The sequence below is a fragment of the Mustelus asterias genome, chromosome 29, assembly GCF_964213995.1.
Source record: "Mustelus asterias chromosome 29, sMusAst1.hap1.1, whole genome shotgun sequence".
NCBI lineage: Eukaryota > Metazoa > Chordata > Chondrichthyes > Carcharhiniformes > Triakidae > Mustelus > Mustelus asterias.
In genome coordinates, this window is record NC_135829.1 from 8,648,252 (window position 1) to 8,660,523 (window position 12,272).

The 12,272-nt window shown below is 44.5% G+C and overlaps 1 protein-coding gene across 8 annotated transcripts in view; it reads right to left on the reverse strand.

The window, feature by feature from the left end:
* Positions 1 to 12,272, reverse strand: part of LOC144480517 (tyrosine-protein kinase CSK) — a 171,267-nt gene that overhangs the window by 48,305 nt on the left and 110,690 nt on the right. For all 8 annotated transcript variants that reach the window (XM_078200021.1, XM_078200027.1, XM_078200029.1 and 5 more), the window contains 2 exons: positions 10,488 to 10,600; positions 5,175 to 5,394 (listed from right to left, as the gene is read on the reverse strand). In XM_078200021.1, the coding sequence (XP_078056147.1) occupies positions 5,175 to 5,394; positions 10,488 to 10,600 (333 nt within the window). The remainder of the gene's footprint in view (positions 1 to 5,174; positions 5,395 to 10,487; positions 10,601 to 12,272) is intronic.

Sequence of the window (12,272 nt, forward strand, 5' to 3'; positions counted from 1 at the left end):
GACACAATTGCAAGATAATGGTTGGAATGCGAGTTATTCAAGTCTTCACAGGTACAGACAGTGCAAGTGGTGAGAGGGATATTAACAGGTTAAAGAGGTGTGAATTGTCTCAAGCCAAGACCAAATGAAAAAGACATCACTGAGCATTTAGGCTACATTGGCACTTGGCCACAGGCTCACTGGAAGATGTACTGGATTGTAAATGCCAATGTAGTCTACAGTCATAGACCCGTAAGCACGTCCATCCAACATGCTGTAATTACTTGGAAAAGGTTTTTACATATACTAGAGCTTTCATGGGCCATTGGCTCTTGTGCATCACAACCGGCAAGTTTCAGTCACCACACACTAAATTAACACTAATTCCTCCATCAAAAACTATGAAGTTACTAAAAAAGAACACACATGGGACCAAGTACTCTATGCAACATGGCTCACAGCTGTCATGACTCAGCCTGAGAAAAGCAGTTTGCTTCCTTCCATTATTTTGCATAAGGCAAAAGGTCCCAAATCAATCTCGAGCTGCATCAGTATAGTGCGCCATTCTGCTCTTCCCTTTTAAAAATATACATCATCCAAAACGACCCTGTGGCTTTGCGATTACAGACAGCTGTATTGAAAATGTAATCACAATTCCCCAATCTGTTCAACCTCCCCGTAAAAATGAATCAGGATCACTGCAGTGCAGAAAGGAACTAAGAGTTAAGACCCTAACGCAGGTTTCACCAGAGCCACATCAATCCACTTGTCACCTTAAATTGAACATTAGGATAAGGGGCACACACCAGCAGTGCTCTTCCAACTTTGTGCCGAAGTTGCCAACATACTGAACCAGAGATAACTATTACAAGAAAACTTGACACTGACAGCTCACAGAAGAAAATGGCCAGCCAAGATCCTGAACTTCTGCAAGGGGGTGGGCACGGTGACACATTGGTCAGCACTGCTGCTTCACAGTGCCAGGGTTCGATTCCCGGCTTGGGTCACTGTCTGTGTGGAGTCTGCACATTCTCCCAGTGTCTGTGTGGGTTTCCTCCGGGTGCTCCGGTTTCCTCTCACATTCTGAAAGGCGTGCTGGCTAGGTGCATTGACCCGAACAGGACTGTGGTGACCAGGAGAATTTCACAGTAACTTGTGTTAATGTAAGCCTTACTTGCGATTAATAAATAAACTTTTTTAAAAAAGTTTCCCTTCTACCCAATTTGCATGCTTTCCCAAATTGGAACTTTATCGCTGTTCTTTCATTCTTGTTGAGTCAGAGTCTTGGAACACTCTGCGTAACAAAACTAAGGTGCAACTTCTCCATATAGACTGCAGTGACCTAAGTTCACCACTACCGCTTCAAGGATGATTAGGGGTAATCTAGGTACTGGGTTTGCTAGTGGCATCCAACATCCCTTGAATAAATAAAAAGCTAACTGAAAGGGTTCGTAAGATTAGTTTACAAGAGTCAGGATCATTCAGCCTCAACTCTTGAAGGCATGTTCTGCTGGAAGAGAATAATTTTCTTACGAGGCTTTATTGCTGTGAGACACAAGTGATGGAACAAATTGCTTACAGGTCCAGCTTATCCATTTAGGAGCCGAAGAAAAATTAACAAAGCAGCATTTCTTTTCAGTGGAAAAAACAGTGAAGAATTTCACCACCAATACTTCCCGGAAATGGAACTTAGGGTTAGTTTTAAATAAAAAATGACGCATGCAGCATCGTGACCATACAACAGGCCAAGCAAGATGAACTGCAAATGTCAAAGCATGAAGTTCACGACACATTTCACCATGTGTGGATAATGTGACAAGTGCAAGGGGTTTCAAAATCACAGATACTTGCAGTTTTCACAGTAGTTAACAAGGCTGAAAACATCCAACAGAATGCACTCAAATGATCTCATTTTCACAAGCCCGGCAGTACAGAGTGTTAGAAATAAAATTCCTACCAACAGCTACGACTGCAACACTACATTCTGCACCCTCTCCTTTCCTTTTCCCCCCATGTACTCTTTGAATGGTATGCTTTGTCTGCAAAGCACGCAAGAAACAATACTTTATACTGTATCCCAATGCATGTAACAAATAATAAATCAAATGATGGTTCATATGGCCTGTTATTCACTGAACAAGTTTAGTAAATGACCCCAATTAATAGCACTCGAGAGATTAGCCAGAATATGACACTTCGGGGTGGGTACAAACATAGTATTAGTACAAACAGATAAACCTTTCAATTTATTAAAGGCTTTTAAAAGGTGGAAGTCTGCCGATGTGAGCCCAGTTGCATCAAGGAAAATTAGGCTGATTTGTTTGGATCCAGGATGTCAAATGCAGAATCTAAGCTTCATTACAACTGGTGGAGCTCTCCAGCCACAGAAGTCAATCCTTGGATCAAAAAGGCCAGTTTTTTAAGTTTATTTTTTATTAGTGTCACAAGTAGGCTCACATTAACACTGCAATGAAGTTACCGTGAAAATCCCCCAGCACCTGTTCGGGTACACTGAGGGAGAATTTAGCATGGCCAATGCACTAACCAGCACGTCTTTCAGGCAGAGGGGAAACCGGAGCACCTGGAGGAAACCCACACGGGGAGAACGTGCAGACTTCGCACAGAGTGACTCAAGCCGGGAATCGAACCCAGGTCCCTGGCGCTGTGAGGCAGCAGTGCCCACCACTGTGCTGCCCGTGAGGTGTGGGCGATAGCTGAGTTTCTATCAGTCTTTTGCTTGGGAAAGGATGATGACACTGGTCCCTTTCACAGCTGGTCTCGTAAATGATTCTGGGCATGAGGAAACAGAAGGCTTCCTCTTCCAGTAGAACATGCCTTTAAGAGTTAAGGCTGAATGATCCTTGCTCTTGTAAAATAATCTTACCAACCCTTTCAGTTAGCTTTTTATTTATTCATGGGATGTCAGTGCCACAGACAAACATAGTACCTAGCTCATCCCTAATTACCCTTGAGGCGAAAATGGTAAACTGTCATAGATCACTGAAGTCTATATGGTGAAGTTGCTCTTTAGTTTTGTTTCGCAGAGTGTTCCAAGACTCTGACCCAACAACACTGAAAGAACAACGATAAAGTTCCAAGTTACAATTGCATGCAAATTGGGTAAAGTTAAAAGTAAAGTTTTATTTATTGGTCACATTAACACTGCAATGAAGTTACTGTGAAAATCCCCTAGTCACCACACTCCTGCACCTGTTCGGGTACAACTGAGGGAGAATTTAGCATGGCCATTGCACCTATAACCAGCACGTCTTTCGGACTGTGGGAGGAAAATCAGAGCCCCCAGAGGAAACCAATGCAGATATGAGGAGAACGTGCAGACTCCGCACAGACAGTGACCCAAATGGGGAATCGAATCCGGGTCCCTGGTGCTGTGAGGCAGCAGTGTTAACCACTGTGCTACCGTGCCGCCCCGTAGGCGGGTAGGAGGGAAACCTGCAGATTCAGGAACTTGGGTGGCCTTTTTCTTCGATGCCAGGGGTCAATCTTTGCATTTATTTGTACGTGGATGCTGAATAAAAGAACAGAACATTTCCCCACATTTTAAATTCAATCAACCCTACAATGCTGTGAAACAGAGGAATGGGCCAAAACTGACCCATACTTGCCAGTGAAGAACTTTGCAAAAACATTTTATTGTACATTCTTCATCTGCTATAGCGTCATAAAACCAGGTGGGAAGAAAGTTTCAATGTAAAATATTAAAAACGCACTCTCACGAGTTGGAAGAATATTTTAAGAAAACTTAACCGTCTGTCTGAGACATTCATTTCCTCCCGACAACTGAAGCATGAATTAGTCCGTGCACAGAAGTTTTAAAGTTGTTTATTTATTAGTGTCACAAGTCTGCTTAACATTAACACTGCAATGAAGCTACTGTGAAAATCCCTGGTCGCCACACTCCGGCGCCTGTTCGGGTACAACTGAGGGAGAATTTAGCATGGCCAATCCACCTAATCCACACATCTTTGGACTGTGGGAGGAAACCGGAGCACCCAGAGGAAACCCACGCAGACACAGGGAGAACGTGCAAACTCCGCACAGACAGTGACCCAAGGCCGGGAATTGAACCCAGTCCTCGGCGCTGTGAGGCAGCAGTGCTAACCACTGAGGGCGGCACGGTAGCACAGTGGTTAGCACTGCTGCTTCACAGCTCCAGGGACCTGGGTTCGATTCCCGGCTTGGGTCACTGTCTGTGTGGAGTTTGCACATTCTCCTCGTGTCTGCGTGGGTTTCCTCCGGGTGCTCCGGTTTCCTCCCACAGTCCAAAGATGTGCGGGTTAGGTTGATTGGCCATGCTAAAATTGCCCCTTAGTGTCCTGGGATGCGTAGATTAGAGGGATTAGCGGGTAAAATATGTAGGGATATGGGGGTAAGGCCTGGGTGGGATTGTGGTCGGTGCAGACTCGATGGGCCGAATGGCCTCTTTCTGTACTGTAGGGTTTCTATGATTTTCTATGATTTCACTGCGTCACTGTGCTGCCCATAATGGTCCATATTACAGGACTATTTTTTAACTTGCCCATGACATTCAATACTTGAATGTCCAAAGGTGTGAGAGACCATAAGACAGGAGCAGAATTAGGCCACTCGGCCCATTGAGTCCACCTGCCAATCAAGGCTGATATTTTTCTCATCCCCATTCTCCTGCCTTTTCCCCCATAACCCCTGATCCCCTTATTAATCAAGAGTGTGTTAGGTTGATTGGCCACGCTCAATTGCCCCTCAGTGTCAGGGGGATTAGCAGGGTAAATATGTGGGGTTAGAGATGAGTCCTGGGTGGGATTGTTGTTGGTGCAGGCTTGATGGGCTGAATGAACTCTCTGCATTGTAGGGATTCTATGATTGTGTTGGAGTGGTGCTAAAATTATATTCTAAAAAGCAGACTGGGCCCATATTTACATAAAAGAAAAATGTATACACAACATCTTTATAATGGCAACCTTCCCTTGTGCTTTGTCAGCACCTCAACCTCTAATCTGTGTAGAATTTCACCTTTCCACCTTCTAAATTGATGTAGATAAAGCATAACAATTATTAATACACAAAATCACCAGTACTGCAACACGTGATAGAATTCTTACCCATGGGTGTATCTGAACATTAGAACCCAGGGTCCCACAAGCATGGAGCTTAAAAAAAAACTGAACACGAGAGTTGTTAAAAATCAAGCTAACCTCTACTAATTGCATCAGGTTGTCAAAGTAGGCTTCCTCGTCAATGCTGAGTTTGCTGGAAGAATAAATGATTCTGTAATGTTCCACCTTCCCACTACAGCTCACACACAGTGTGTAGTCCCCAGGGTAGTTGGTACTTTCTCGTACCAAATATAAACCGTCTTCAGGAGGATACAGTAGCCGCTCTGCTTGCTCGCGAGTAATTTTTCCGTGAAACCAGCTGCAATAGATAAACAACATTCATCAAAAACCCATAATAAAAGAGAGAAGATGATGGGCAGCAAAAAAAAGAACACAAACTATTTTCACCACAGACTTCTAAGCTCGCCAGAAGCTATTCAGAGACAGCTCGAGAAGGGAAAAAGCATCATCCTTGTATGGTTCTATTCTTGAGGGTTGAAGTAAGGTGGTCACCAAATTATTTTTGTTTAATGCAGACTTTTAGAATGCCTGCTCCCTTTTCCACACCATCCCTGCATCTGATTTGTTCCAACACGGTGGCACGGTGGTTAGCGCTGCTGCCTCACAGCGCCAGGGACCCGAGTTCGATTCCAGTCTTGGGTGTCTCCTCTGTGTGGAGTTTGCACGTTCTCCCAGTTCTGGGTGGGTTTCCTCCGGGTGCTCCGGTTTCCTCCAACTGTCTAACGATGTGCAGGTTAGGTGGATTGGCCATGCTAACTTGCCCCTTAGTGGTTCAAAGATGTGCAGATTAGGGGGATTAGCGGGGCAAATGTGTGGGGTTATGGGGTATGGCAGGGGGTGGGCCTGGGTAGTATGCTCTGTCGGAGAGTAGGTGCAGACTACATGGGCCAAATGGGCTCCTTCTGCACCGTAGGGATTCTATGAACAACCAGAGGCTGCTTAAACTCTGGAGTGGGAGGTAATAACTATTCTATTTATTTTCCCTTTCACAAGTTAATGACTAGAGTGAAATATGCTATTTATCCAAGTCCCAACTTCCTGCAATTCAAAGAGATTCCGTTTTATGAAGCTCATTTACTGATGTCCGATATTTCACAAACAGCAAAATATGGGGTGATTCAAGTATCGTTGTGGCAATTTTGCAGCGTGATAGTCAAGCTACAGAAATCGACAATGAAATCTCCCATGATTATATAGATTAACCAAAGAATGCACTTATTGTTGAATCAAATAAAAAATAAATTGCACTAAGGTGCTGAGCCTGAGCCTAGTGGCCTCAGCTTTACAGCGCCCAGAGGGGCTATTTGTTTGGAGTACCTCAACAGGGAGTAGAATTCTTTGTTTCTGTTCACTCATATTAAGTGCCTTGGACGTTTTACCATGTTAAATACATTATATAAATCTAGGTTGTTGCAGAGCAATATCTTTTTATTTCAAGTCTGATCATGTACTCAACTATTGGTGTTTAAATTTCTGTACTATTAAATTCTCAAGAAAAACAACAAAATCTGTCCCCGATGGCTCCCTCTCCTTCTCCATCCTTCTCCCAGCCAACAGCCTAACTTCCTTTCCTCATCATCACGCCAGCTGACAGTGGAAATGTTTCCTTCCCAGTCAAAACCATCACTCCCCTCCTTTAAAATTAAACATCTCCAACTCATCAATCCTTGCAAACTATCATTCCGTCTCACAATCCTCTCCTAGGCCCCCTCAAGCATTGGAGTTTGCCAAATCGGTGTCTGTGCTTCCCTCAACTCCATGTTTAAATCTCCCCAACCTGGCTTCCGCCCCTGCAGCAACAGCTGAACAGCCCTAACCACAATTTAAACATTGCATGCTTTTTGACTATGATCTTGGTTGTGATGTAATTTCCTTCCTCAACTCTGTGCAGCCTTTGAGACAATCGACCAACAATCCTCGAGTTATTCTCCTTTCTTTGTTCCACTTTAACCAAACCCATTATGGCAAGAGCTTTGAGCATTGGTTTCTCGAACCACTTCTACATTTGTAGCCTTGGAGTCCAAGGATTAAATTTAGATCCCCTACTATTCTTCTTTCACAAGCTGTGCCCCAGCAACATCATCTGTATACAAAGGGGCAACGTCCAGATGCGCCTGGACAGCATCCAAGGCCACCGCTTGACCATCTAGCATGATGTCTCCGCTAACTGTGTTGTCAGGCTCCTTACCCAACATTCAGGCTTGGATGAACCATTATTTCCTTCAGTTAAGTATTCCAAAAGACAAAAAAAAAACCTCACTATTCTCAGCCACTGCCATGCCATTGGTTCCAAATTCATCTCTGGTAACTGTTTCAGGTTGCACCATGCTGTTAATCACTTCAGTTCCCCAAGTGACTTCTTTCCAATCACAAAATGTACCTACTTCCCACTCCACAGCGTCAACTACCTCCACCCTTACTTCGGCAACTGAAACCTGTATCACACTAGGCTCAACTAGCCCAATATTCTTCAGGCCAAAGCATGCAAGTGTACAAAGCTAATGCCAGCCAAGGCACTTAACATGAACTGAAATATCAGAAGATAGTCATATAGGCTCACAGCATGGAAACAGGCCCTTTGACCCAACTTGTCCATGCTGCCTTTTATACCACTAAGCTAGTTCCAATTGCCCACATTTGGCCCATATCCCTCTATACCCCTCTTACCCATGTAACTGTCTAAATGCTTTTTAAAAGACAAAATTGTACCCACCTCTACTACTACCACCTCTGGCAGCTCGTTCCAGACACCCTTATAGAGGGATAGGGGCCAAATGCGGGCAATTGGGATTAGCTTAGGTGTTTTTTTTAAAAAAAGGGCGGCATGGACAAGTTGGACCGAAGGGCCTGTTTCCATGCTGTAAACCTCTATGACTCTATGAGCCACACCCTCTGCGTGAAAGAACTGCCCCTCCGGGCCCCCATATATCCACCTCCCCCTTCACCCCAAACCCACGCCCTCCAGTTCCAGACTCCCCCCACCTCTGGGGAAAAAAAGTGCCGACCATCCACCCCATCCAGGATGTCAGACACTTGACATTGCAAGAACAGAAGAATATTTAAATAGGACATATTCCTTTGCAAATCAGCCTCTCCGACTTAAAATCGCTATCAGCAGCTTGGAATTTACACCCAGCTAATGTATTTTGTGACACCAGTGTCAAAAGATGATAATCGGTTTCCTGCATATTTATTTGACACATGCAATTCTTGAGTACACTTCGGGGATTGGAGGCAGGGAAAATAATTCTGTGCATTAGCAAGGGAGCTAATAACTGGTGTTCAGTTGTTGCAGCAATTTGCATCAGAAGGATAATGTCATGCAAAAAATGTAAGGAATTACTCAATTATGCGCATACGCTAAAAGCAAATGCCTTTTGTGAAGCTGGTTAAGAATATCGTGCTGCTTTCACCTTTAATATTTTAAGCCGAGTTAGGAACGCAACTTTACGTTTAGGTGAGGCTTTGTCCCTTCATCAAAAAGAATCCGTTCAAAAATTCCCTTTCTTGGAAATCACATATTGTAAGCACTCCATCTAAAATGGCAACTGACCGAGATGGGATTTGCACTTTTGAAATTAAAAGGCAATAAATGTTTCAGAATGCAGTTAACCAATTTTTCCCTCTCCGAAATGGAATGAATGCTATTATATCACACTATTCACAAAAAAACAAGAGTGTGTTCATGGAAGATCTTTTGGGTACGGTGTCACATTACATAAAGAGCACATGAATCCGAGATTGAATCCATTAAAAACCAGCACACAAGGCAAGCAAAAGATATCATGTTTCCCCTTCAAAACTGCAGTCTGTGCTAGGCAAAAGCCAGGGAAAAAAAAAATCAATTGCAACATCTCACTCAGAGTAGCTATTACAACAGAAAGGATCTGGCCCCGCAGCCTAGTAATTAGTTTTATGGTATATTTATCAGCTTAATGGCACTATTTGGTCTCTTAAAAGCTAGCTGAATGAAAACAATAGTGCCCCATCCCCAAAATCAATTCTGGCTGTCCTTCTGACAAGGGGAGAATAATAGATGGATGGCCTGGACTACATTATCAATACTCAGTGAACCACACGCTTAACAAATTTTCCCTACATCTCAAACCTTCTTGCCCCCGCCCAACCCCCCCCCGGAGATTCCTTCTTACTTAGGAGTGAACCATTCTTCCTTGTCCCAAAAACAAGACTGAATGGCCATTAAGAGGCAAATCTAAAGTACAATTTCAAAAGCATACCAACATCACACCACGTTAACGTTTCAGTCATTCTAAGACAACAGAATAATTGATAGTAATTCGTAAAAATAAGTCCAAGACTCGTGCACGAAAAACTGTGGTAATGGCCATTTATGTTTCAACACACTGAGAATGTTGTTTTCATTTCCACTACAGTTAATAAGCTGATAATAGAACTGCAACTGCTGCGTGTGAATCATAGCGACAGTCGGGCCGGCCAAACATCAATCGGTAGGAAAACTACAGCTGTCCATCAACAAGCACAAAGCTGAAGACAAATAATGTCAGCTGCCCCGAGAGAGAGACTGCACCTCTTGCTCCCCACCACCATGAAAATTAGCCTCATCGTCAGTACAGTTGCAACACCCCTTCTGCATCAATGCCATGCATTTTCACATGCAGGCCTTGGCAGCATAGGTTTGGAGGGGCAGAGCAGCAAACAGTTAAGTTTATTTATTGTCACAAGTACAGTGACATTAACACTGCAATGAAGTTACTGTGAAAATCCCCTAGTCGCCACACTCCAGAGCCTGTTCGGGTACACGGAGAGAGAACTTAGCATGACCAATGCATCTAACCAGCACGTCTTCCGGACTGTGAGGGGGGGGGGGGGAGAGAGAGGAGGAAAGAGAGAGAGAGAGAGAGAGAGAGAGAACCGGAGCACCCGGAGGAAACCCACACAGACACGGGGAGAACGTGCAGACGCCACACAGAGCGACCCAAGCCAGGAATCGAACCCGGGTCCCTGGCGCTGTGAGGCAGCTAACCACCGTGTTACCCACGGACACCCACTCTGCAATGCATACCAATAAATTGGTATGTCCTGTGCCTGTTTTAATCGCAGATGAAATCCCTACTAATTTCTACTGGAGGTCTCCAAATAACTTTTAAATTTGGCCAGCATCAGACCCACTATATGAATTGAGTTTGCCAGTTGCAGTATCAATTGACTGATTCAAGCACACTCAATCAGGCCACAGAATGCTCCTGGAATTAAAGATGATTGCACGTTTAAACATTTCCAGTAATATCTGGTGAGAATTCTCCCCTGGCTTCTTGGGAAGTAACAGGAACGATAAATGGTGTCAGTTTCATATCAGCAGCATTTTTGTTTTCCATGCTCAGCGCTTTTAACACCAAAGCAATGACTTACGGCATAAGGCTAAGCTTTGCACCAGATTTGACTCCTTCTCTCTTCTGAACATAGTTTGCAGGGATGATACCTTCTTTGCCAACTTTGCTCTTTGCTTTGTACCAGTTTGGATCCTAAAAAACGGCAAAGCAGAATTAGAAAATGAACCGGAAGTGCTCTGCGACAGCGATGGATATGAATAAAAAGGTGCAAGTTTTGGCAAATTAATATAATTAACTTCCCTTACACATTGTATCATAAATACTTGGGAATAATTCTGAAAACAAATAAGTCTATATATGACAAAGAAATGAGCAAACCCATTTAACAAATTGGTACTTAAAGATATATTTATAGGATGTGGGTGTCGCTAGCTGGACCAGCATTTATTGCCCATCCCTAGTTGCCCTTGAGGTGGTGGTGGTGACCTACCTTCTTGAACCGCTGCAGTTCTTGAGGTGTAGGTACACCCACTGTGCTGTTAGGGAGGAAACCTCCAGCGATGTGCAGGTTGGGTGGATTGGCCATGCTAAATTGCCTCTTAGTGCCCCAAGATGCGTTGGTTAGGGGGATTAGCGGGGTAAATACTTGGGGTTACAGGGAACAGGTCTGGGTGGGATTTCCCCTTAGTGTCAAGGGGATTATGTGGTGTTACAAGGATAGGGACTGGGTGGGATTATGTTGGTGCAGACTTGATGGGCCGAATGGCCTCCTTCTGCACTGTCGGGATTCTATGATTTTGACTCAGCAATAGTGAGAGAATGCCGTGAACAGGACGGTGAGTGACTTGGAGAGGAACCTCCAGGTGGTGTTCCCAGATCTGTGGTATCTGCTGCTTTTGTCCTTCTAGATGGTAGCAGTCATGGGGTTGAAAGGTACTGCCTAAGGAACTTTGTTGCGTTCCAGCAATGCATCTTGTAGATGATGCACACAGGGAATCAGTTCAGGGTCCAAAGTCACAATAATAGTGTTCAAAACCGAAGTGCTATACCAAGGGGACAATGAATTAATTTTACATGAGAATTAAAGAACCTGGAAATGACGACTGTATGTTAACCAAATCCTCAGAAATGGGTTTGGATGAGAAATCATGCACAATGCACTTGTTCAGTTGCTCATTATAGTTTGCCTTTCCTGCACATCCTTTGTGGAAGGAGCAGATTCATTAAGTACATGAATGTGGCAGTAAATCAAGCAGACACTGTACTGTATAATGCAAACTTGATCATGTTTTTTTATTCATAGAAAGAAATCATAGAAACCCGACAGTGCAGAAGGAGGCCATTCGGCCCATCGAGTCTGCACCGACCACAATCCCACCCAGGCCCTACCCCCACATATTTACCCGCTAATCCCGCTAACCTACGCATCTCAGAACTCTAAGGGGCAATTTTTAACCTGGCCAATCAACCTAACCCGCACATCTTTGGACTGTGGGAGGAAACCGGAGCACCCGGAGGAAACCCATGCAGACACGAGGAGAATGTGCAAACTCCACACAGACAGTGACCCGAGCCGGGAATCGAACCCGAGACCCTGGAGCTGTGAAGCAGCAGTGCTGACCACTGTGCTACCGTGCCGCCCCCTTTGGAGTGTGGGAGGAAACCCACAACAGACACGGGGAGAATGCACAGACTCCGCACAGTGACCCAAGCCAGGAATCGAACCCGGGTCCCTGGTGCTACAAGGCAGCAGTGCTAACCACTGTGCCATGGTTCAGATCCTATAATCCCTACACGACAGGAGGAGGCCATTCAGCCCATTGAGTCTGTACTGACCACAGTCTCACCAGGCCCGGTTCCTGCA